Here is a 25546-nt window from a genome sequence, read left to right on the forward strand (position 1 = left end):
AATGCAGGTGCTATGTTCTTGCTCACAGTGACTGTTCTGGCGGAAAACAGCCACATTAAGGAGTTGCTGCGGAGACATGGGGTGAACGTCCAGAGTATTGCTGACATTCACCCAGTCCGAGTCCAGCCAGGCCGGATTCTTAGTCACATATATGCCAAGCTTGGTAGGTTTGGGGAAATAGCAGGGCATTTTTGGCGAGGGGGCATCTCGGTTCTAGGTTTTGGGTCTGGGGGAGACTGTGATATGTGTAACTTCAAAGGAATTGGGCAAAGCACTAAAGTAGGTGGTTTGACAGCTTCCACATGAAGAGGAATGGCCACCAAGCACATTCCTCTCATGCCTGTTCAGGAGATGTCACCACACGTGGCAGTGTGACTCATCAGATCTGTTGTAAAATAAGGAGCCACCTTTGAAAATTCACAATTGCAACAGTCATTTGTGTCTTGGTAATGTTTCTAAATTTTATCTGTGGTCTAAGAAAATGCTCATTTACCCATTAAAATGGGAGATGGGCTCTCTTTACTTTTTCTAAAATCTGACTTTGTTTAGGATCATTGTTCAGTACTAAATAAATAAAAAGTGAACATTAATAAAGTCCTTTTAATAATTTTATTCCATAGAGATGTTGCACCGGGTGCTGTTCTTCTATATGCATGAAAAGAAGGGGGTGGGATTTGTTTTTAATTCATCCTTGTCCCAAAGAAGGATAACAGTATTAGAAAAACCAAACCCCAAAGTGAGTTGTTTAACATATAAATAAGCCCAGTCTTAGCCAGAATCACTTGGATTAGATGTCACTGTATTTGCTCTAGCTCGAATTTCTCTTTTATTTTCTAAATAGGACGGAATAAGAATATGAAATTGAGTGGGCGACCATATCGGCACATTGGTGTCCTTGGAACATCTAAACTATACGTGATTAGGAACCAAATCTTCACTTTCACACCCCAGGTGAGAAGAGCAGGCCAGTAACAAACCAACAAGCATCTCTTTATTAAGCGTCTTTTCTGTCTGGGGAGGTACTTTGAATGTGGCAGGATGTGCATGCATGTGTTCAAACAGAGACGTAAGATGACACCCAGTACCTAATACAATTCTTTACTCGTGGTAGGTGCTCAATAAATGCGGCTTGACTCGAATTGAGCATGCCATCACTTCCAGTATGAAATTCATACCACTTTACAAATTCGCTAGTGACATGCCACTTGACTCGCAGCCCTTGTCCCCTAATTGCAATAGTCCTTAACCCTCGCTTAGGCTGTTAGCAGGTCCTCTGTCAACAGAATCCCACATTGGAAGTCTGATTTTTCAGGTCCCAACCCCCTTGACAGGATCCTGAATATACTGCTTATGCAACTTTTCTTCAGAGTTTTTGTTTCCAAAGGAAACTAGTCCTGTGGAATGCAAACGAAGCGTTTTTCATCCACTTGAGCAGCTAGAAAGGCCAACTGAGGGATCACTTGGTCAACATGGGGCATAGCCCCCCAACTACCTGGGGACATAGTTAGGCTGTAGGGTCATGGGTCAGTAGCCTCAAGTTGCTCTTTTTCACCCAGCCCGTGCTGCTTGCTTAAATCTTGTGAGTTATTTCCCTTCGTAACAAATTTTAGACCAGAACTGAGTGTGCACTGGTCCAGAGGCCAGGACAACAATGATTTTCATCAACATCAGGCAACGGTGCCTTTAGTTCACATTAACCAGGCCATGAATCAGGTAAACACAGTCTCCACGTCTCACCTGCTCTCAGTGACCCCACTAGGAAAACATCACTGAGCCCAGCAGCCCTGGACAGTGTAGGAATTAAGGAGTTATTGATTTACTTTCAGGGACAGCGGTATTGGGGCAGGTCCTTAAATCCCCATCCAAGGAGCTGTAAATAGATCTAGTTGTGCAACTTTCCCTTCTGCGCCAGCACTGACGTAGCCCTGGTTCCTGGGCAGGCGACAGATCGATTTGTCTGATCGCGAGGAGAGCCCCATTATGGGGGCGGGTTACAGCCAGGGTTGAGCCTCTTCTCTGGAAACAAAATGCAAGGATTAGTGCTGCCGTGAATGACAGCTGGAGTTTTGTCGAGGGAAATGAAGGACAGCCTTGAACCTGGCCTGTTCTGACTTGCAGTTCACTGACCAGCATCACTTCTACCTGGCCCTGGACAACGAGATGATCGTGGAGATGCTGAGGATCGAGCTAGCCTACCTGTGCACCTGCTGGCGGATGACGGGCAGACCCACGCTCACCTTCCCCATCACCCATACCATGCTCAGTAACTCCATGAACTTGATCTGCTTGACTCATGTCCCACTGGTGGTTTGGACCCTTTTCAAAATGTTTAAAATGAGTCCCATGGACAGAGCTAAGTACTGAAGGGGGTTCTTAGCAGTTAGGTTTCTTAGGTCGGGAATCTTCTGTGCCATACATATTTTAATTAGATTTTGTTGATGAAAACATTTCAGTGCGTAAGCAAACAAAGTATTCCCAGATTAAGTAAACTAATTGATCTTTTTTTTTTTTTTTTTTTAAGCAAACGATGGCTCAGATATTCATTCTGCTGTTCTTTCTACAATTCGAAAACTAGAGGATGGATATTTTGGAGGAGCCAGGTAATTTGTGATTTTTTAAAAAGCAAAAGTAACATTGACCTTTCTTAAAGTCTTCTGCTGCCCCTCTCCCGTTTTTTGTATCACTCGCCGAACATAGAAGCGTGGAGCTTTAGAGTAAAAAGGGAGTTAAAACATCTAATCCAGTCACCCATGGGAAACTGGAATCCTCTCTAAGCATCAGTTGGTGGGTGTTTGTGAAGCTTTTATGGGCGCCAGGAGGCCTGGGGCATAGAGAGGTGAACATACCAAGTCTCTCCGAAGTGGCACTCTCGGAATGCATGTATGGAATGCTGTGTCTGTTTCTACTAAAAGGCGTGCTAGAAAACACCCAGTGCCTAGGATCTGGCAGGTGCTCAATAATCAAATCACTCCTTGAATTGACTTGGGTGTGCTAACACCTTAAGAATAATTCACAGAACTTTACAAATTCCTTCGTGGCCCTCAGAACAGAGCACCTGAATGGGCCTCCCTAGACCACTGTCCCCTCGTCCTCCGTGGAACGCCGCCCATTCCAGTTTGCAGGCCCACAGTCCAACCGGTGCTCCCAGCTCTTACAGTGAAGCACCTTGAGGGATAGGGGGCTCACCTCCCATGGAAACCCCTTTTGTTTTTGTACCCCATGACTGTCACAAGGCAGAGGATTTCTCAGTAGCATCTATGCCCTGAATCTCCTGGAATATGCCAGAAGGGCCCCAGGATAACCTCACCCTGCACCTGGCCCGAGTAATGTGTGGCCTTTCCCGAGCTTGGGGAGGCTGCCGTTTGGGTCCTGATGGAGTGCCACCTGCTAAAAGTGTTTGGGAGTTGAAGTCAGCCCTTCTTCTCACATCCTCCCACACCAGGGACCCTGCTGCCACAGTAACTTTGTACAATTATAAAATACACATAAAGATTGCCATCTTAACCATTTTAAAGTGTACAGTTCGGTTGCGTTAGGTATATTCACATAGTTTGCAACCAATCTCTAGAACTCTTTTCATCTTGTAAAACTGAAACTCCCCCCACCCCTGCCCCTGGCAACTACAGTCTACTTTCTATCTCTAGGTGTCTCATCTAAGTGGACTTATCCAGTATTTGTTTTTTTTGTGTGACTGGCTTATTTCACTTAGGCTGATGTCCTCAGGGTTGAGTCACTGGATTTCTAAGCACTGGGTTTGGCACCTCTGCTCACCAAGCTCGCTGCGGGTTTTGCCGTAGACTCGAAGTGGCCCTCGCTCCAAGCTTCTCCTGGCCTCTCTCATGAGTGTCAGCGAGGCCATCCCCAGCATTCTGCTATCTAGCTCCCAGGGCTGGCACCATAACTGCAGTTGGCATCTGCTTTCGTACATTTCATATCCAGCTTGGATGAATTACCACCTGGCATATGGCGTCATAACCGAGAGACAATACCATACGCCCATAATTAACTGTTTTCCAAAATGAATTCTTTAACTGAAATCTAATCATTGTCAAAAGGATACCGTGTGCAGTTACTTGAGCACTTGCAGTGTGTTCTTTGTGGCTTTGCACCTGTTGTCTCATGTTGTCTTCACTTTGTCGTGCAGGCTGTACTCCTATTTTATGGGCAAGGATCTGTAGGCTCAGAGAGCCAGGGGCACAAGATGAGTAGGTGCAGGAGCTCTGTGTGAATCCACAAACGGGGCTCTAACCACCATACCGAGCTGGATGGGGGCTTACGGGAATCAGGAGGGCCTCCTGGTTACAGAGTATGGCAAACAGTTCAGAGAACCATGGAAAGAAACAGGAATGCCTAGGCTCCATCAGCTACCTTTCCTGCTTAGTTCTTCATAATTAAAGTTGAATGTCATTTTGTCTCTTTTTTAGGTCTGAGGGTATTTAAAAAACTAAACTCGCTCTACATGCCAGACTCTACCCTCTGGACCCACCTGGGGTCGCTTGCTATCAGAGGGTTTAAAATGACTGCCTTGCTGCCTTTGGCCTGATTCCTTTCAACTTCCTCAGAGGAAGCGGTCCCTTGGCTCCCCCTCATCTCCTACTGTTTCCAACCGCAGGGCAAAACAATCCTTAGAACTGACCCCAGGGCTCTAGGGGGAAAAAGTTTTTACTTGATTAAGGGAAGGCTTTTCTTTCCCTCAGGCAGTGTTTCTTGACATAGTGTACTTGCCCGAGGAAGCTCACGCACATGTGAATTCATCTGAGCCGCATGCTTCTGTTTACTCTCCTGGAACTGAGCCATTGAAACAAGTCATAACCTGATGCTGGTAGCTTTGAGGCATCCTACACTTTGCTGCCTCCAGATCTAACACTTTAAGAAGCACATAGTGCCGGCTTGCTTTCTGTACAGTGGACATCCCACTTGCCCCCCGAACCTGGGGGTGAATCAGGTTCAGGGAGCAAGAACTCAGAGGCTGCTGCCTTTGTAGCAGAACCCCATACTGCCAAACCCAGCTCCCAGTTTTCGGTGGAACTTCTCCCAGCCTGATAATAGGGCCACTCTGGGCCACTGTCTCTATCCAGGGATGGCCCGGCCATCACGTTCTTTCTAGAGAGAACTTTGGCTCTGAGACGTGCCTCTCCCAACATTTCCCCCCACCCGCCCCCGGGCCTTGTGTGGCTGAGTGATAGGGACTCACAAAAGGTAGCACGAGGGCACCCAAAGAATCGTTGCTTGTGGTTTTGTCCTGGTCCAGTTGTTTTAGGGCAAAAAATACCCAAGGGTTGGTTCTGCTTAAAAGTGGTTCGCTCAATATGTTTTGTAAAACTTTGGTTGGTTCAATAAAATAGATTTCTATTTGTGTTGCGTTCGGGAATAAGAAATCAGCATGATGCATTTTGGCTTTTAATATGCTGTGTGCTTCCACTTCATACTTGCTATTGAATTTTCATTTTAATTTCTTGGCTGACTACTTGTATGGGGCAATCTGCAGTGACGTGTTTACTGATTCTGGCAGAACTGCCACCTGGTTATTGAAAAGTCTCTCGATGATTCATAGTGGAAGTTTGTCCACATCCACCTATATCTCTAACATAGTGTTTCCTTGGCAGAGTAAAATTAGGGAGTCTTTCGGAATTTCTCACCACCTCTTTCTACACATATCTGACCTTCCTGGATCCAGACTGTGATGAGAAGTTGTTTGACGATACCAGTGAAGGGAGCTTCAGTCCTGATAGTGATTCAGATTTGGGAGGATATTTGGAAGACACCTATAATCAAGGTACGGCTTGGAATGCCTTTGCAGGTGGTCCCTGAATTTATTTAAACCTTGGCATTGTGATAAAATTGCCCTAAAACTCAAGCACAGAAAATGATTTGTAATTAACATGACAAAAAAGAGTCTTTGGAAACTTCCACGTATTAAAATGAATAAAATGCCACTTTAATAAACCTAAACTGTAAAGGTGGGGCTTTTTTAAACCTAGAGGGACAAAGTTACAGGAATGCGGACTTTTCACAAAATATAAAGAAAGAAACACACTGCTTGAATTTTCAAAGAAATGGTAGAATGATCTTGGTTCGACTGGATATAAGTGATGAAATCCTTTGTATATAACATTTCTCAGACTGAGGAAGGTTTGGGGTTGAAGTGACCTGTTTTTCACTTTTATTTTATTTTATTTTTGTTTTGTTTTGTTTTGTTTTTTGTTTGTTTCTTAAAGGGCTTCAAATGCTTGGCTTTTTATTTATTTATTTATTTATTTATTTATTTATTTTTGGCTGTGTTGGGTCTTCGTTTCTGTGCGAGGGCTTTCTCTAGTTGTGGCAAGCGGGGGCCACTCCTCATCGCGGTGCGCGGGCCTCTCACCATTGCGGCCTCTCTTGTCGCGGAGCACAGGCTCCAGACGCGCAGGCTCAGCAGCTGTGGCTCACGGGCCCAGTCGCTCCGCGGCATGTGGGATCCTCCCAGACCAGGGCTCGAACCCGTGTCCCCTGCACTAGCAGGCAGACTCTCAACCACTGCGCCACCAGGGAAGCCCTGTTTTTCACTTTTAGATAGTACTTGGGATTGCGGCTGGGGATTCCATAATGCTTAGCTCACTCAGGACAAATTAAAACCAAAAGATCAGATGTTGGCTGCTGGCCCTCTCATTGTCTACATATTCAGCTCATCTTGGGATGAGGTGATGTAAACACTATTTGGACCTGTATTTTCTTTTTCTAGGATGAAGTTTTTCCAAACAATAACTTTATGAATACATGCATTATCTATGTAAATCTCTTTACTTTCCAGGGGTAGAGTGGAGGTCAAATATCTATATCAAAATATTGACTTTCACTAAATCTACTCAGCACTTCATGCTACATGTAATCACTATTATGCATTTAGGTTATTTCTGCAACTTGTTTTCATTGGCTCTTTTTCTTACCTGTGTAATTATAGAAAGCCAGGATGAACTTGACCAGTATATCAACCACCTCCAGCAAAGCACATCCTCGAAGTGCTATCTGCCACCTCTTTGTAAGAAGACAGAGGACAGCCATGTTTTCAGTGCCATCTACTCCACTCGGGATATACTTTCTGTGATGGCAAAAGCAAAGGGTTTGGAAATTCCATGTACATTATTAACTCTTTTCTACCTGTTAAAATAACTTATTTTATCAAAGTAATGCATGAGCATAATGTAGAAGTCAAAGAATCCTAAACGACAACAAAATGCAGCTGTTTCCTGCCTCACCTCTCCCCTCCTCACTGCCCCCAGTCCTTCTATTTAGAGGCAACCACTTTCAACTCTTCGTTGTTTCTTCTGGTATTTACATATTTCTGAATAATGTGTCTGTAGTGCTGTCTTTGGTGCATCGATGTCATTCAGTATCTGTTGACTTTCTTGTGCAGGTGAGGAATTCAGCTGTGTTAAATCACCACTCCTGCTTCACTTCCCCTAACCTGTCCATGCAGTTGTATTAAGGTTTAGTTAAATCGGTATTCACTATTTCTATCATTGTATGTATGCAAATATTATTCCCAACTCAGTATAATAATATACTACATTATCATTTTTCCTTTTCGTTTTTTCTGAAGTTAACAGTTGCCCTATCTTTTAGTTTGCTTCGCTTCCTTTCTACACCTTCCAATGGCCTCGCAATACAAATTTCCACAAGGTGAATCATATGTATGAATCTCACGGTTCCACTGCTTTTCTTAAGAGGCCAAAAGTTTCCTCCCATCTGGCCGATTGCACTCTAAGCCTCTTGCATACCTGGCATCCTGGGTCTTTTCTTTACTATAATCCTTGGAATCTCCTTTGCTTGCCTCTTCAGTTGGGTTCCCTGTTTCTTGATTCTGGCATGTTCCCCTTTCTCAATTTATTCCTTTGGTGGAATACATTCTAGAACAGTTTCAATAGGTTTTAAAAAATGGTGCAGTGGAAGAGGGCACAGTAATGACAGCCCTTAACTTGCTTGTTTCTGGAGTTCACTGCCCCTTTTGGCCTGGTCACCCTCCACGTCCAGGATGTAGATTTTATCCTGGGATCTTCCTTCATCATCATCTGGGAGACTTCCTTGTCTCCTTTGTTAGCTCTCCTGTTTTCTGTATCTCAACTTTTCCTCTTTCTTAGCTTACTATCTTATTTTGGTGGAGGACATCCAGTAGTTCCCTAGGAAACAGTTCATGGTGGGTAAAATTGTTGAGACCTTTCAAGTTTGAAAATATCTACAAATTATCCATTTGAGAGTTAGGCTGGGTATAGCATTCTAGATTGAAAATAAATTTTCCTTAAGAATTTTGAAAGCATCTTTTCATTGTCTTCTAGCTATCAGTGTTGCTACTAAGAAATCTGAACCCATTTTGATTTTTGATCCTTGAAATATAAACTGTTAATCTCTTTCCAAGTTTTTAGGATTTTCTCTACTCCCAGGTTCTGAAATTTCAATTATGTGCTTTGTTCTGGGTGTATTTTCGTCCACTGCGTTGGCTACTCAGTGGGCCTTCTCTATCTGGAAATTTATGTTTTTCAGTCCTGTAAAGTTTTTCTGAAAAATTCCTTGACTCATTTCCTTCCCTATGTTTTCTCTGTCCTCTCTGGTACTTTATGATTCCAATGTTGACCTCCTGAAGAAGTCTTTATCGTTTCTCTCCTGTCTTCCATTTCTCTGTCTTTTGATCTGTTCTGAGGGCAATTGCTTCAACTTTTTGTTCCACCTGCTCAGGTGAGTTTTTCCACTTTTGCTGTCATGTTTTAAATCTTCGTTCTCTGAATTGTATCTGTTCTTGTTTCATGAATGCAATATAATTCTTATTACTCTAAGAATTAATGGCAGAGCTTTTTGTTTTTACACTTTCTTCTCCCTAAATGGTTTCCATTTCCCCCAAGTCAAGTTTTCCTGTTTGTATTGGTTTCTGTCTTCCAGAGTAGAGTCTTTCCTCCAGTGCTGGGTGTTCCTTGGTTATCTGCTCATGCATATAAGAATCTCCAAGCCTATACCTGTAAATGGGGCCTGTTGGGTTTATGGGTGAAGGCGGGGCAGATTTCCCAGAGATGTTCTGCAATCTCCTTTGCAATCTCCTTTGCAATCTCCTTTGTAACCTGTAAGGGTTTGATTGCCTCGAGCCATACAGTCATTTATTCCCCCAAGGAATGTACCCACACCTTCAGACATGTGGGTCAGCACCCCCTCCAGAGACACACATACCACCCCTTTTTTACTCTCTTCAGAGAGACCTTCTAGTCTTCTGTCAGGGTGAGCAAGGCAGTTGCCAAGCTGTGTGGAGTTGCTGAAGGCATCTAGGGAGCTCACTGCCTCTCACACACCTTATTCTCCGTCTTTCTTCTTATGGTTACCCTCTCTGGACCCCCAAGTTCTAGAGGTCCATGGTGCAGCAAGCTCCTTAGACTTCTGAGGATTCTCTGTTATAAATCTGACTGGTTCTTGGCTTTCCCCACTGCAGTCTTGGGTTTGGTTGCCTTGTGTCTACTAAATGTTTTCATCCATCAGCTTTCCCACTTCCAAAATGTTACTATTGTCTTCTCTCCTGCTTCCCTATTCTTTAGGATTTGCCTTTTTTAAAATTATTTTTTGTAGGGTTAGTGGGGGTTTAAGAGGAAGTCAAATTAAAACTTATGTTTAATCCACTAGTGTTACCTGAAGGTCTATAAATGCCTTTTATTTATTTATTTTAAAATTTATTTATTTTTTATTTTTGGCCGCATTGGGTCTTTGTTGCTGCGTACGTGCTTTCTCTAGTTGTGCCAAGCAGGGGCTACTCTTCATTGTGGTGCGTGGGCTTTTCATTGTGGTGGCTTCTCTTGCTGCAGAGCACGGGCTCTAGGCACGTGGGCTTCAGTAGTTGCAGCACGCAGGCTCAGTAGTTGTGGCTCGTGAGCTCTAGAGCGCAGGCTCAGTAGTTGTGGCGCACGGGCTCAGCTGCTCTGCGGCATGTGGGATCTTCCTGGACCAGGGCTTGAACCCATGTCCCCTGCATTGGCAGGTGGATTCTTGACCACTGCACCACCAGGGAAGCCCTATAAATGCCTTTTAAATATACCTCATCTTTACCTTGAAAGCTTCCTATTTTCCCAAGGTGATATGACATACCCTGGCAGAGATGGCTTAATGAATAAATACTGATAGCATCTAAAGGTGGTTAAAAGGGGGAATTCCCTGATGGTCCAGTGGTTAGGACTCGGTGCCTTCACTGCTGGGGCCCAGGTTCAGTCCCTGGTCAGGGAACTAATAAAATCCTGCAAGCTGCACAGCGCAGCCCCCAAAATTAATTAATTAATTAATTAGGTGGTTAAAAAGAGGCACTAACACCCAGCAGTGGCAAAGTGAAACACACAGTGGACAGGAAGCTGGTACACCTCGATTATGAGAAGGCCAGTGACCTTGGACAAATGACAAGGTCATTGGACAAACTTTGGACAAACCCTCTCTGGTTCTCAGTTTCCACATCTGAAAGAAAAAGAAGTTGGACTCAATCATTTCTAAGGCTCCTTCCAGTCCTAGATGCTATGTAGTTTTCCCTGAATTCTAAGAGAGAAGAGTGGAATTCAGCTCCTTACAGCAAGATCTGTGTCCTGCTCATTTCTTATTTCCAGAGTTAGCACATGATGTGGCCACATGAAAAATTCTTTTTGAAATCAATGAAACTAAGTAAGTAATCATTTCTTATTTGGTGTGTACTGAATAGGGAGTAGCCACCGTACCTCTTAGAAGAAGTATTTTATCCTTCCTCCTGCTCAGAAGAGCTTTCTCTTTATTCTTTTGTTTTCTAGTTGTTCCCATGGCTTTGCCAACTAAAGTTCTAAGTGCCCACCGTAAATCGCTGAATCTTGTTGATTCTCCTCAGCCGCTCCTAAAAAAGGTAAAGTGTTTAGAATCACTTTTTCAAAAAGTGTAAATGTTCTTTGGTGCTGGGGTAGCCCCAAGAACTCTTCTAAATGGTTGAACTCAAAAGAGCACATTTCTTGGTATCCAGAACTTTCAGGATGAGAAGCTCTGGGTTTTGGTGTGCACCCACTCATTTAGTTGTCTGGCTTCTGGTTTGTGTCAGTATGCACACTGAATTTGATGCAAACCTTTATATTTTGCGTGTAGGAGACGGCTACTGACGTTCTGCCTACGCATCAGAATCTGTGTCACATTCGAGGAAATGAACTAGCTCACTACCAGCCCTGTCCTATCTGTGCCAGCCAGCCAGCCAGCCAAAGCCAGGCTACTTGTGGAGCAGGGCACAAAACCAGAAAAAGATTCCTCTGGAGAATAAAACCCCAGGGTGTTCCCCACTAGTTCCCATAATTTGTTATTTTATCCAAAGTTCCCTTTGATTTTATCAGAAAGATTCAGTGTCTGTTGGAGACTATTTTAACCTAACCACAATTTTAGGTTGTTTAAAACTCACATATTTTGTGTGTATTTTGCCTTCAAAAAACATTTTATTGAAGTTTAACATATACAGAGAAAAGTATATAAAATATAAGTATAGAGCTCAATGAACTATCACTGAGCCAATAGACACGTGTGCGTAACAAGGGCCCTTCGCATCCCTCCTGGTCGCTTCCTCCCCCTCCACTCGGAAGGTAACTGCTAGCATGAATTCTAACACCAGGGGTTGGTTTTGCCTGTTTTTGACCTTTACATAAATAAAATTGACACATATTTTAACCTGTTCAGTTCAGTATCCTGCAAACATCCACTAACACAATGATTCACCGATCAGAAATATAAACAAAAAGCCCCAAAAGATACAATGAAAACCTGAAGCATAGCACAGCAGCAGAGTTCCAAGACCAGGTTGGTGTGTCACTTCCTGATCTTCTGGAAGTTTGCATGCTCAGCCCCCCTCCCCTGCATTTTGGCTTTTGTATGGACAGGCCCCCGAAGATGACTTCCAGTTTCCCAGAGATGACCACGGCAACGTAGACTGTGAGAAGCTGGCTGAGCAGCTAAAAGATTGTTCGAACCTACAGGACCAAGCGGACATCCTGTACATTCTGTATGTAATAAAGTAAGTGGGTGGTCTTCACTAGCTTGAGCTTTCTCTATTCTCCTTGCCCTTTGTCCTAGGCTTCTTGGCCTTCCAGCAAGCCACATCATGGTCATAGTCACCCAAGCTACCCAGACTCACCGTGAACAGACTCCCATCCCCTTCTCTACCTACTAGTGTCGCCCTCCCAAGATGAGAAGGCTGGGTGAGGCCAGGATCTCACCACTTCCTGATGTTAGGCTTCTGTTTCAAATAGAAGACGACGCAGCCCTCTCGGTGAGACTCAAAGGCACTGTGCAGCCCCCAAGCACTTGGCAGAATGCGTGGGGATTCATTCCCCTCCCTGTCAAGTGAGCTCTATTGCAAGAGAATCTGGCCTTGAAACGTTCTGGGCCATACTTCTGGGGTTTTCCATTTCTTGACAGGGGTCCCCGCTGGGACACAAATCTCTCTGGACAGCACGGGGTCACTGTTCACAACCTCCTCAGCGAGCTCTATGGAAAAGCCGGCTTGAACCAGGAGTGGGGTCTGATCCGCTACATCTCTGGCCTACTCAAGAAGAAAGTGGAAGTCCTGGCTGAGGTCAGAACAACCATGCACGTGAAGGGTGTCTGTTTGTCCTTTCTAGCCCGGTGCCCTCTTCCTATTATGAAAGCTGGAGGCAAGCACCTCCATTTGTAAAGGAAACGCGTTGTTTAATATACAGACGGAGCGGGTCCTTCTGTCCTGACCTCCCACTGCTCTTGGAAGACAGGCAGAGGAAATGAAATTCGAGTTGATTAGTTTTGTTACTTCTTAGCTGCAGAAAAGGGTTTACCAAGACATGAAATGAAAATGCTCTGTGGCCCGGCACCCTCTTAAACAGAGCTCTCTTATTTCTGCACATCTGCAATACAATCATCATCAGTATTTTAACCCCAAGGCCCTGCAAAATCCAGAACTGCTTTCTGTGACATTCAAGTTCTTTTTTTTCCACTCATTCATTCATTCATTCATTCATTTATTTTATGGCTGCGTTGGGTCTTCGTTGCTGCACGTGGGCTCTCTCCAGTTGCGGCGAGCGGGGCTACTCTTCATTGTGGTGCGTGGGCTTCTCATTGCGGTGGCTTCTCTTGTTGCAGAGCATGGGCTCTAGGCACACAGGCTTCAGTAGTTGCGGCGCGTGGGCTCAGTAGTTGTGACTCACGAGCTCTAGCGCGCAGGCTCAGTAGTTGTGGCGCATGGGCTCAGTTGCTCCGCGGCATGTGGGATCTTCCCGGCCCAGGGCTTGAACCCGTGTCCCCTGCATGGGCAGGCGGACTCTCAACCACTGCGCCACCAGGGAAGTCCCCAAGTTCACTGTTTTAGTAAGGTGATGGTACTTATTATATGTGAATAATGGGGAAACTGGCAATTTAGGACTATAATATGGTCATTAACTCTTAACATCAGTATTTTAGGACTCACAGCAACTCATCCTCCTCATGGAATATCAGGGAATCCAGTGTGTTTGCTACAGGGGTTGAGCATAAAATACCCACTAATAGGCCCTGCAGAGCCAGGCCTGGGGCCACATTTTGGGGACACAAAGATCACGGGGACCCAACTCTGGCTGGGTTGCTCAGTCTGGGGTCTGTGTACGAATTTTCAAATAAATAGCAGCATGGGTCATAAAGTTTGTAAAGGTAAATTTATGATCTTATTGGCAGTGATCCTTCCCCAGCGGCTTTGCTAGTCTTTCTCCCCTCGCCCTTTTCCTGAATGTGTAGGCCTGCACGGACCTGCTGTCGCACCAGAAGCAGCTCACGGTGGGCCTGCCGCCAGAACCCCGGGAGAAGACCATCTCTGCGTAAGTCTTCAACCTGGGGGCCTCAGGTTTGGGGGCGGTACCTGGGGGGAAAACATCAGTGCTGTCCACCATTCAGGAAGAGAGTCTTTTTATAGACACTGTCACTCGAGCGCTTCCAGCAGGAAAATGAGGATATTCCATAGAGGACTAGGAGGCATCTTTCATGGTGTTTGTGTCCTGATGCTCCTTCCTAGGCCTCTTCCCCCCGAGGAGCTCACAGAACTTATCTACGAAGCCAGCGGGCAGGACATCAGCATTGCCGTCCTCACACAGGTCAGCTGGCCATGGAGGGGCAGGGCTATCTCTGGGCAGCAGGGGCTTCTCCGCCACCAGCCAGTCTCTGAAGCCCTGTCTCCACGTGTGTCTGTGTCAGGAGATTGTGGTTTACCTGGCAATGTATGTCAGGGCACAGCCCAGCCTCTTCGTGGAGATGCTCAGACTCCGGATTGGACTCATCATTCAGGTGATGGCCACGGAGCTGGCGCGGAGCCTCAACTGTTCAGGTGCGATTCTCACGCGCGGCTCCCACAGCTCCTGCACCCACCCACCCCTGGGGAGCCCTGCCCAAGTATTCTGGAACCAGGGCTTCTGAGCCTTTGGGTGGGCTCATGGCTTCACCAGATTCTCTCGTTTAGATGTAACTTCCGCCAAACCATCCAGCACAGGGTGTTGAATTTCATAGGTTAGGGAAAGTGAGGCACTAGAATCTTCTCTGCTCCTGACATCTGAGCTCCTTACTGTTTCTCCTTGTGGTAACATGTCACCCCCCATTTCATAAAACCGCTGCTGGGAGAAATCCTACCAATTTAAATATGTAAATCAACTGCAAGATGCGTTCCAACATTGGGGGGTTATTACAGTGTGAAAAATTTTGCGTCTGAGTTAAGAAAATATACAACTTAAATAGCAGCATTTAGAATCACCAAGGATCAGTACCTTTCAGTCCTGAAGCAGTAGAGAGGTAATCCTGAGCAGGGAGACCTCCCACAGTACCCTTTGTCTCCAGCACCACCCCACGCCCACGCGACTCTACCTTCTCCTGCCACCAGTCCTGTGTCGGGACACTTACACGATGTTTGTTTTTAGGAGAAGAAGCTTCTGAAAGTTTGATGAACCTCAGCCCTTTCGATATGAAAAATCTCCTACACCATATTTTAAGTGGAAAAGAGTTTGGTGTTGAAAGAAGCGGTAAGTAAATGCCCGTCTTACTGAGGGGAGGGGGTCAGAGAGGGCTTGACTGACATGTCCAGCGTGGCCTGGAACTGCTTCATTTCTATGCAGATCAACATCAGTAATCGCGATTCGGGACATAATGTTTGGGTATAAGGTTCCTACTTCACTGAGATGGACAGAGTTCTAGGTTTAAGGTTGCGACTTGTAGGGCTTTGTGACCCCTCGTGGGCTGGCTGGGAGAGCTGCGGTCCCATGTGGGCGTGGGGCGCACCCTGGCCTGTGGCCTCCCTCCTTTGCAGTTGGTCCAGGCACCGTCACTTGTGCACAGGGGTTAGGAGCAGGTGAGGCGACCAAGGTGTCAGCATGCGAGGGCTGTCTCTTCCTAGCACCTGAGGGCCCCACCTTTAGTGTGGGTTGGTTTTCGATTAGAACCCCTCGCCCTTCGTGGGCCCAGGGAAACGCCGTCTGCAGCCTTGCAGCACCTTCTTGCTGAGTGAGTTTGCCCCGTCCCCTTCTTGCGGTCCCTCACGTTTTATCTGTACCGGAACCCTGTTCGCAGTGCTAGGAAATATAATCGCCCAAGTCCTGGTGGAATTCTGTTCTCAAATGCTCCCTAATTATAATTGAAGCAGTTATCATTTACGCTCCTCATAATAAGGTGAAATGATTTGCAGACACATTTGTGAATTTATTTCATCAAGCCAAAGAAATGCAGTGTGGGCTGTCATTCTTTTTACTTAATAAGGACATTGGGTACCTCGGATCTTTTCTTTAGAGCGGGCACCAGCAGGCAAACAAAACCGGCATCGTGCGATCAGATGTGTTTTGGTGGGTTTTCTCCTTTGCTGAGGAATGCTCAAGATCCTTTTCCAAAAGTAATTTTCAGTTCTTTCAAATGCACGATCCTTGAAATGTAAATATATAAGATTAATATTTAATGTGTTCTCATCAAAATAATATGTGGTTTGACACAGTAATTACTAAAAATTGTTATTAGATACAAAGTTATAGAAGCTTATGAAACTAGGAACAGAGTAAGGTCACTTGAAACCATAAATGTCTAATTGCAAGCAAGGCCAGAAGAGGTCCTGTCTTTTTGCGTATAGCATCATTTGTTAATTGTCCTTTGTAACTGTTCGATTTTTATAACTCAGGAAACTCAAATAGTCTTAGAATTTTTATTACATCCTGAGATGTCTAAGATGAGTATTTTCAGCTAATGCCCACCCTATACAGGCCCCACTGTAGCTTCCCAGACCCCTTTGGGTTCTGTTTTCCACTCTCCCGGTGTCCGTCCTCCCTCTCTGGCTAATCGCCGTGTCTCCTTTGTGGTGTCTCCCCCCGTGCTGTCCTTTGGCTCCTTATTTGTCTCTCCTCCTCTGGGCAGTGCCCTACTCCCATGGCTTCGGGGGTGGGTTGGGTGGGAAGGCAGGGCACGCAGAGGATGCTGCCCGAGGAAATGACCTTAGAGTCAGGCCTGCAGAAGGAGAGGACGCACCTGGCAGAGGGGAGCAGGCAGGCCAGGAGGGAGCCGCCTGTGCAATGCCCAGTGCCGAGTGGCTGGCCTGGAGGGGACAGCTAAGAGGGGCGGGTGGGCTCAAGTCGGTAGGGCTTTGTGTGCCCCTGTGAGGCTTTAACCTGAAGACAGGGCTTTTAACCTGAAGAAGGATTCCAAGTGGACAGTGACATGGTCACACGTGCCTTTAAGGACGATCGTTGTGAGCACACCGCGGAGAACCGGTTAGTGGGGGCAGGGTGGGCAGCAGAGTGGAGCCAGGTGACGTGTCTTCGCCACCTCCAGCCTTTGGTTGGCTTGTTCTCCCAGGATTTCTCTCTCCGGGCCCAAGGCTGGACCTTAATTAGTTGGTCTCAGTTTTCTGCAAGGAAGGGGGTGCATTTGGAGAAGTAAAAAATTATTTTAAAAAACATATCCAAATCATTGAAGGGTTTTCTGGCCACTCAGTGTTTTCTGCATGCTGCTTTAGTGATGTTCACTCTGTCACCCATTCCCTCGAACACATATTGAGCCTATGCTGTGTAGCAGGCGCTGCTCCAGGTGCTGGAAAGAGTGCCGGCCAGGGCAGACACGGCGGCCTCTCACGGAGTGCGTGGTCGAGTGGGAGAGAGAGACGTGGATAAAAGTAAGCACATGCGGGCTTCCCTGGTGGCGCAGTGGTTAAGAATCTGCCTGCCAATGCAGGGGACACGGATTCAATCCCCTGTCCATGAAGATCGCACATGCCGCGGAGCAACTAAGCCCGTGTGCCACAACTAGTGAGCCTGCACTCTAGAGCCCGTGAGCCACAACTTCTGAAGCTTGCGCGCCTAGAGCCCGTGCTCTGCAACAAGAGAAGCCACTGCACTGAGAAGCCTGCGCACCGCAACGAAGAGTAGAGTAGTCCCCGCTCGCCACAACCAGAGAAAAGCCCGCGCGCAGCAATGAACACCCAACGCAGCCAAAAATAAAATAATTAATTAATTTAAAAAATAAGCACATGCACGTATTCCTCTCAGGGTGGACAAAAATCGTTTCTAAGAACGATGTGTGTGTTTCCCCTCCAGTGCGGCCTATCCATTCCTCCACATCCAGCCCTGCCATCTCCATCCATGAGGTGGGACATACTGGAGTCACCAAAACCGAGAGGAGTGGCATCAGCAGGCTGAGGAGTGAGATGAAACAGGTAAGAAGAGCTCTCGGCTCCAGGAAAGAAGTGGTCTTCCTATCTGGGCTCAACTCAGAAAGTGATAGAGACCCAAGGCATGCAGGGTACAGCCTGCTTTGTAAAGGATGTGCCATCCCTTCTGTCCTGGAATCTGAACACACCCTGTACCCAGACATCCCAGAGCCACTCACATGCAGGCAGGCACACATGCTCATCCTTAACGTTAAGGTGTTATGCGAGCATTCTGGAAAATACCCTTCCCCGTGGTTGCCTGTTGCCGAGAACTGGTCATTCAGATGGATCACAGCCATTTAAAAAGTAGAGTCGCGCAAAAGGTAACTGAATCATCTCTGCATCAAGTGTGTCCTTCAAGTGAAACAGAGAGAGGAGTCTAGAAATGGAATGGAATGGAATGCTCGTGATACCTTTATTTTCCACCATCCACAGGTGTCTCTTTTGTGCTCACCTTTATTTAATTCACAGTAAATTCCTTCTCAACTGATCCCACAGGAGTGCAAGTCAACAGCCTTTCAGTCCTAATGTGCCGGTTACTGTGGTAGGACTTGACAGTGATCTACAGTAGGAAATAGAGTTTCCTTCTGACCACGACCTGCAGTGAGAGATGCACTCGGATTTTCTTCTCCATTTCAAATGATGACTCAGTCTACTGAGTCTGTGAGGCACTGAGGGCCACGCCCTGCAGCTGGAGCAACACCTCCTAGTATAATCTAGAGGGTGACAGAAGTAGTAAGGCATCCTTGATTTGAAACTGGTTTTTGTTTATTTTCTGATGTATTTTTACTTTCAGATGACTAGGCGATTTAGTGCTGATGAACAGGTGAAACATCTTTGTCTTGTTTCCTCCTTTACTGTGCTTCATGTTCTTTCTGGCTTGAATGGGGAAAGCAAGGCTGTGAGTACAGAGAGTCTGAGTGCGTGGAGAACGGCTCTGCCCATCCAACATGCTTGGGTGGAGGGGACTCCGCAGGCTGTGGGAGGCAGCCCTGGGGACAGGCAGAGCGCTGGACTTGAAAGCAAGAGAAATGACCTTGCCCTGCGCCTTTAAACAAATCCATGTCTCAAGCTCTTGGGTTTTACAGGAGGCTATGTGAAAGAGATGGGCCTGGGTTCTGCCTCGGCAGGAGTTTCTGTTCAAATAAAGGGAAGAAATAGGGACAAGTAGATTGTGGTCATTGGTTACAGCAGGAGAAGGAATACTGCCACTTCCTGTGTGCCTAGATTGCCTGGGGGATTTAACCCTGGAAGAAGGAAAAAATGTAAGGATAGTGTTCTTTTATGTCACCCTTGTGACATACTTCCTTCGCCTCCTCCATCCAGAAGCTCAGAGTCCCTTTCCTAATGATTTAATGTCTCTGTGAGAGAGCTCAGGGGAGTCACATACTGACACGCGGATTCTCTGTTGTCCCAGGGAAAAACGTCCGTGCCGTCTCATTCGAATTTATGCTCTTTCCAAGTAAGGAACAGATTTTCCAAGCATCTTCCTTTGCCCACCACTCGGTGGCACTGTCCCTCTTGTTACCTACATCCCGATGGCGGCTGACTGGGGCTGAATATGGGTGGTTCCTTCCGTCTCCATTTAGTGCCGTCCTTGCATATTATGGGGACAGAATGATCACCTTTTTTCTTTGATGGGTTTAGATTCAGTTAGCCAGTACAAGTTTTGTATTTGGCCACTTACATCAAAGAAATACATTAGTCTCTTTCCAAAATTAACATACAAGATTAGCATTTCACGGCTGGGAGTTTGGAAAATAAGTCGTGTGCTAACTTGATGAGGCACCCTCCACATCTGACTAGATATGGGAACACTTCACACTCAGAGAAAGCATTTCCCGAGCCCTCTATTGGCGAGCCCAGAGCTCTGCCCGCTGCGCCGCAGCCCATCGGCCTGGGGCGGGGGGTGAGTGAGAACTTCTGGCCCCCCGCATCCTCTGCCTCTTCCTTCCCTGGCTGTTTCTCAGGCTGTTCTATGTTCCTTCTCTCTGCGTGCGTCCTTTGGTGTCATTGCACATGACTGAGTGGACGCTCTCTGTTTTGTAGCTCTTTTCTGTGAGCCAGGCCCCGTCCAGCAGCGCTCACTCCTCCAAGTCTGTGGTAAACAGTGTGTCCCAGCCATTGTCCTCTTTGCCACCTCCTTCTCGTTCATGGTGTCTCAATCCTCTCGTTGCCCTTCTCGTGCTCCCACCACCCCCCTAACTCCCGAAGATGTGAACAGGTTTAAGTGTTTCCACTTGACTGTGATTATGAGTAGAGGCTAGAAAGAAAGCCGAGAACTTGTGGAACTGAGCTCTGTGTTTCCATCTTGAGCTCTCTGCTTATGCTCCTCGGTGGGGTGTGACTGAGGAGCACTTTTCTCACCAATTCCCAGGAGCTTCTGGAACTTTCGAGGCAGTGGCTATGTGCCCCTCTGTTGAGTCACGGGGGTGAACCGCTGCCTGCACGTGCTGATTGGCACTTTGTATGCGGAATGCCCCCCGCTTGGCTTGAGGCCGCAGACGAGATGGAGGACTAGGAAGTGTTCTCATTGCAGAGGCGAGTCTCAGTCTTCCTCCCAAAACTGGAAGCAGAAAACCAGCTGAGTCATTGAGGAGTGTGGCTGGAATTACTTTTATTTGTATCTAATTGTTGCCGTATTTAAATGGCAGTAATGAGCCCGATGGAATAACCCAGCCTAACAGCCTTTTCAAAATAAGATCTGATGAAGTTACAGTGCACGCTCCAAGAAGACTCCTGCCCTGCTAGCCTGCTTAACATTGGGATTTCATTTGTAAACCTTTAAATTTGATGTTGCACACTGAGAAATGAAAGTGCCAGATAGTCCAGAACAAAGATAATGTGTAAGGATGAAGGTTATCCCTTCCCCGACCCAGAGGCCAAGGGGTGAGAATCCATCCACGGGAAGAAAGCAGGTGTGAGCTTTGCCGCAGGGAGGTCGACGCTGAGGGAACAGGCCTGGTCTCAGGCCCCACCGGGAGCCTCTCAGAGCTGCCTCCGCAGTCGTGGGCGGGCCTGCGGCTCCCGAGGCAGAAGCAAAACTGTTGGCCCTGCCCCAGCGCTTCCCTCGCGGAGGCCAGAATAAATCCAGCCTCGGGGAGGAGGTGGGAAGGAGGTGATACCCCTCCTGCTTCAGCAAAGGCTCCCGGCTCGGAGGTGGTCATCGCCCCAAATTAAGATAAAGCGCCGTGCTGAGAACAGGCAAAGTAGAAAGCGACTGAAAAGGAAGATGGTAATACCATAGCCTCTGAGGCCCCGCCACAAACGTGGGTTCCAGCCTTCCCCGCTTCCAGGGCTCCAGAGCCTTGCCCTGTGCTGTGTTGTGTTCTCGTGGCAGGTGCACTGCAGGGGAGTGACCACCACCCTCCGCGGCACCGCAGGAGGAAAGCGGTCACTGTGGCGTTGGTCTCCGTGGGCTGCGGCGCCCGAGGAGTCACCTCCTCCAGGTCCGAGGCCTCCCCAAGCCCTCCAGCAGCAGTGCCTGCTGACCCCACGGCCGGGCGTGCTCCCAGGATTTCCCGCATCTGCACTCGGGGTGCGCACCTGTGCCCCGCTGCTCAGATGAGGCTGAGCGCGCTCGTGGCAAGTTAGAGACTGGAGCAGCCGGTGTGGAGTCGGGATTCGCAGACCCCCCAGAGCCCGCCCCCTGACCTGCTCGGCCTCTCCGTTGGGTCAGGGGCCTCTGATGTTGTACCACCTCTTGGGGGCTGGGAAGAGTGCACAGAAGGAGCTTAGTAAACGAACCGGGGCAGGAAGGAGTGAATCCAGCTGGTGGTGGTGACTAGTTTACGGAGCTGCCGTCTCGGTGACCAGCACTGCCGTGGGGTGCCGGCTGCGAGGCTTCTGAAGGCCGCGCCTTTTCTGTCTTGCAGAGGTCCAGCACCCCATCCTCACCCACGGGCACGTCATCGTCAGACTCAGGTGGGCATCACATCGGCTGGGGCGAGCGGCAGGGCCAGTGGCTGCGCAGGAGAAGGCTGGACGGGGCCATCAACAGGGTCCCCGTGGGATTTTACCAGAAGGTGTGGAATATCCTTCAGAAGGTGAGCTTGGCCACTGTGCTGCATTCCATAGGCACTGGTGCTGAGGCGTGCTGGCACCTACAGGTAGCAGGCGGCTGCAGAACAGGCGCATAACCCCCAACCTTAGGTAGCTCACGGCCTAGAGCAGGGTTTCTCCCCCCTCGGCACCTCTGACATTTGGGGCTGGGTAATTCTCACTTCCGGGGCTGCGCTGTGCATTGTGGGATGTTAAGCGACATCCCTGGTCTCCACCCGCTAGATGCTGGTAGCACCCCCTCCCCCAATGTGACAACCAAAATGTCCCCAGACGTTGCCGAGTGTCCCCTGGGTGGCAAATTGCCACTGGTTGAGAAACGCTGGCTGGAAACCCAACAAGGTAGATAAGGTGGCAGCCCAGGTTTGGGGGGGCCACCTTTGACGTATTTTAGGAACGCAGAAAAGTCAGAAGGTAGGCAAGAACCAGAGAAGGCAGGGAAAGCTCTGGATGAAACGCCGTAACCCGGTTGACCCAGAACAGTCTCAGGAGCCACGCCCCTTGGTCCCTGCACCCACTTCCTGTCTCACACCCACATCAGCCTCAGAGCGTCCCGGTGTCTCCCTGGGCCCCACCAGAGGGACTGTCTGCCTCCATTAGAAGCTTCTGTGCAAACCAAGAACCACAGGCAGGACCGAGTTTTTCCCCGAACTATTTTTGTTAGCTCATTTCACAGTAGAAGAGGCAAGGCGGGAAGAGGCATCCCTAAGACCCCGTACCGCAGCCCCTTCCCAAAGCCACAGCCCCCTTCGGCTGCGTTATGTCCCCTGTGAGGTCTTCCTTATGGACCTGGGCATGGAGAGGTCAGAGGGGTCCCTGTCCTCACAGCTGAACTCCGGTCCCCACGTGGGGGCAGGGCCCGAAGAGGCCTCTTGTCAGGAGGAAGGAGCGTTTGCTGCCGCTGCGTCCTCAGCCCACCGGGGACGGAGGCGGCGCAGCCGCTGTCTTCAGGGCACAGGGAGGCAGGAGGTAGCCCGTGAGCCCAGAACTGTTCCTGGGGCAGGGCTTCCACCGGCTTCATACCAAGACGCTTTTATTATGAAAAAGCAGCATTTTGTATTGAGCCAGCGCTGGTTATTTATATACACGGGTGTGCGTGTGCGTGCATGTGCTCTAGTCTTTTGTGATTGGTGCTTATTATAGAAATCTCAAAAATAGATGCCTGCAAAGGCATAGAAGCATCACTTCGCCAGCAGGAAACATGCACATCTCCCTTTATCTGGCACCAAAGGGGGCCTCTCAGCCGCCAGGGCCGGGTTGCCGAGTGAAACTCGGAGCTCCCGCAGAGGAGGACCCGGCAGCTCCCTGGGGCGTTGTTCGGGTGAGATCTGAACGATGCCTGCTGGTTCCCTAGAATTGTTCCATCGAAAAACACAGCCTGTGGGCAGTGAGAACAAGCCCTCTAAAAATAACTCCGACAGTCTGGCGTGTTCCAGTCCTCGTGCTGGCTTCCAGGGCAGAGCGACTTGAGTGTGTGCGCGCCGTTTTTAATCACGTTCTGGAATCTGACTGAAATGTGAAATGCGTGTTCTGCCTCCAGTGCCACGGTCTGTCCATCGACGGTTATGTGCTCCCATCCTCGACGACGCGAGAGGTAGGATGGGAAAAACCCGAACGCCGTGAGTTTTCACCAAGTGCTTTACTTCTTGGACTCTGACCACTCACCCTTCTTTCAAGCTTGTTACACACAGACAGGGCAGTTGTAGATCTGATCTTTCTAGACACTTAACCGTCAAGTTTTGCAAAGTTTTTTTCCCCCACATTTGTTGCATCATCTTTTCTCTTTCCCCTCAGAAACAGCATGTCTGGACTATCGATGTCTTTAGGTTTGTTTCTGAAAACTCTCTTAAGAGCAAAGTTGCTCACCATGCTCATTGGACCCACGGCAGAGAACAGTCATCTTCCCTGGTTTCTTTCCCCCGTTCATTCTTTTAAAAAATTGATCCTTTAGTCTTTACACCACCCAAGCCACCATGCTATGTATGCGCCACAAGGAATAATGAAGAAAGAGAAATAAGAGATGGCCCTGCCCCTGGAAGTCGCGGTCCAGCAGGATAGGTGACTAATGCTAGGACAAGGCTGACTGACGCCCAGGGCAGAGCTTTCCGCTTCCTGCTCCAGAGGATTCCTGGGGGCAGAATTAGCAAAGTGGCCAGAAAGGAGGCAGCGTTTATGCTGAGCCACTGGGTGCTGTGGGCAGCGTGGGTGACAGGACTGTGTCTGTGCTCGGTTCACTCGTGACCCCCTGCTGGTCTCTTTGGCAGATGACCCCACAGGAGATCAAGTTTGCTGTCCACGTTGAGTCGGTGCTGAACCGAGTGCCGCAGCCTGAGTACCGGCAGCTGCTGGTGGAGGCCATCATGGTGCTGACGCTGCTCTCGGACACGGAGATGAACAGCATTGGGGGCATCATCCATGTGGACCAGATCGTGCACGTGGCCAACGAGCTGTTCCTGCAGGACCAGGTGGGTGTGCCCAGAGCCAAGGTGGGGACAGAGGCAGTGCAGCCGGGTTGGCTGGCATTTATCTCTGTCGAGGCTGGAGATCCTGTGACCAATAGGAAAGAATATTCTCGAACAAAGATAATGTCATCAGATGGTGGGAAAATGTCAACCATTTGGTTTGACAATGGCACAGTGGCCACTGGGAGGTCTAAAGACCTTTGGAGATGGACAGGCCCGTTTCAGCACAGGTTCTAGTGCCAGCACCAGCCTCACGACACGTCTGGCCCTAAGTAAACCAACCACTTAGCCTGCACCAAAGTCGAGCTAGAAGAAGCCGTCCTCTCCTCCTAGAATCAGTGATGTGCTGCCAACTCGGGCGGCTGGGGACACGGTGCCCAGGGCAGAGGCCATCTGTCCCCGGTTAGGCCGGGAGCGCCAGCTCTGCTCACGTGTTGCCTCTGCCCTTTCCTGCTGCAGATGTCGATCGGTGCCACGGACACACTGGAGAAGGACCAAGCCACGGGCATTTGCCACTTCTTTTACGACAGTGCTCCCAGCGGGGCTTATGGGACAATGACCTACCTAACGAAGGCGGTGGCTTCTCATTTGCAGGAATTGCTGCCCAACTCAGGCTGCCAGATGCAATAGGGCCTCGGCGCTCTGAGTCTGTCACTTTCTCCTGGGAACTTTCTTGTGTTCCCCAAGATCCCCTGTGCTGTCACAAAAGCACTTCCCCTCAGAAGCGCTGGCAGGGAGGAGGTGGCGGAGACACACCTGAAAGCAGTATATACGTCCAGCCGAGGAGCGCCCTGGGATCGCCGTCTTACACTCATTTTGCTGGGAAGTTTGGCACAGCGTCTGGCTCCTGGAGTCTGAGGAGGTATCGGAAATGGGTCTACTTTGAGTGCAGAGTGAGGTGAGAAGGCAGCTTAAACTGGCTTTCGCAGAGTTACCGAGCAGGTTCAACGAGCTCGTGACACATCTTCAAGATGGAAAGATCCTTCGAGCAGCTGCGGACCTTGACAAGGGGCACATCTTAACAGGGTACAGTCTGTCTGTCTGTGGGTCAAAATGTTTGTTTAGCAAATAGAACAACTCCTTCTGCAGAGGTTTGGTTGTCTTGTGCCTTGCTTCTTTCCTTCTGGGCCTGTTGCTGTCTTATTGGCATAGCTACCCTTGCGTGAGAGTTCTCTTTCACCAAGATTTAGAAAATTGCTCCCACTTAACTTTGGCTCATGGTCTTCAAGGAGTTTATCTTGGCCCCCCATGAGGTAGGGATTTCTCCTGCCTTATGAAAAAATCCCACATCATCTTCCAGAATCTAACCAAAAAAAGAAAAGAAAAAAGGCAGAGGAGAAGCCAACTCCTCTTATAGCTGGGC

The 25546-nt window shown here is 48.3% G+C and overlaps 1 protein-coding gene across 6 annotated transcripts in view; it reads left to right on the top strand.

Moving 5' to 3' along the window:
- Positions 1-25265, top strand: part of PHKA2 (phosphorylase kinase regulatory subunit alpha 2) — an 82605-nt gene extending 57340 nt beyond the window's left edge. Inside the window, exons 14-33 of one of the 6 annotated variants that reach the window (XM_060086579.1) lie at positions 29-163; positions 842-951; positions 2119-2263; positions 2522-2600; positions 5607-5776; positions 6941-7114; positions 10776-10864; positions 11874-12007; positions 12412-12568; positions 13735-13814; positions 14009-14087; positions 14188-14317; positions 14901-15002; positions 15763-15815; positions 17029-17128; positions 17550-17668; positions 21538-21708; positions 23262-23315; positions 23986-24186; positions 24643-25265. In XM_060086579.1, coding sequence (XP_059942562.1) covers positions 29-163; positions 842-951; positions 2119-2263; positions 2522-2600; positions 5607-5776; positions 6941-7114; positions 10776-10864; positions 11874-12007; positions 12412-12568; positions 13735-13814; positions 14009-14087; positions 14188-14317; positions 14901-15002; positions 15763-15815; positions 17029-17128; positions 17550-17668; positions 21538-21708; positions 23262-23315; positions 23986-24186; positions 24643-24813 — 2453 coding nt within the window. In that variant the 3' untranslated portion in view covers positions 24814-25265. Of the gene's footprint in view, positions 1-28; positions 164-841; positions 952-2118; positions 2264-2521; positions 2601-5606; positions 5777-6940; positions 7115-10775; positions 10865-11873; positions 12008-12411; positions 12569-13734; positions 13815-14008; positions 14088-14187; positions 14318-14900; positions 15003-15762; positions 15816-17028; positions 17129-17549; positions 17669-21537; positions 21709-23261; positions 23316-23985; positions 24187-24642 lie in introns of those variants that run through there. The other 5 variants (XM_060086580.1, XM_060086581.1, XM_060086582.1 and 2 more) reach the window with 5 other exon arrangements.
- Positions 25266-25546: the final 281 nt, after the last annotated feature.

Source organism: Mesoplodon densirostris, chromosome X (genome assembly GCF_025265405.1).
Source record: "Mesoplodon densirostris isolate mMesDen1 chromosome X, mMesDen1 primary haplotype, whole genome shotgun sequence".
In the NCBI taxonomy this organism is placed as follows: Eukaryota; Metazoa; Chordata; class Mammalia; order Artiodactyla; family Ziphiidae; genus Mesoplodon; species Mesoplodon densirostris.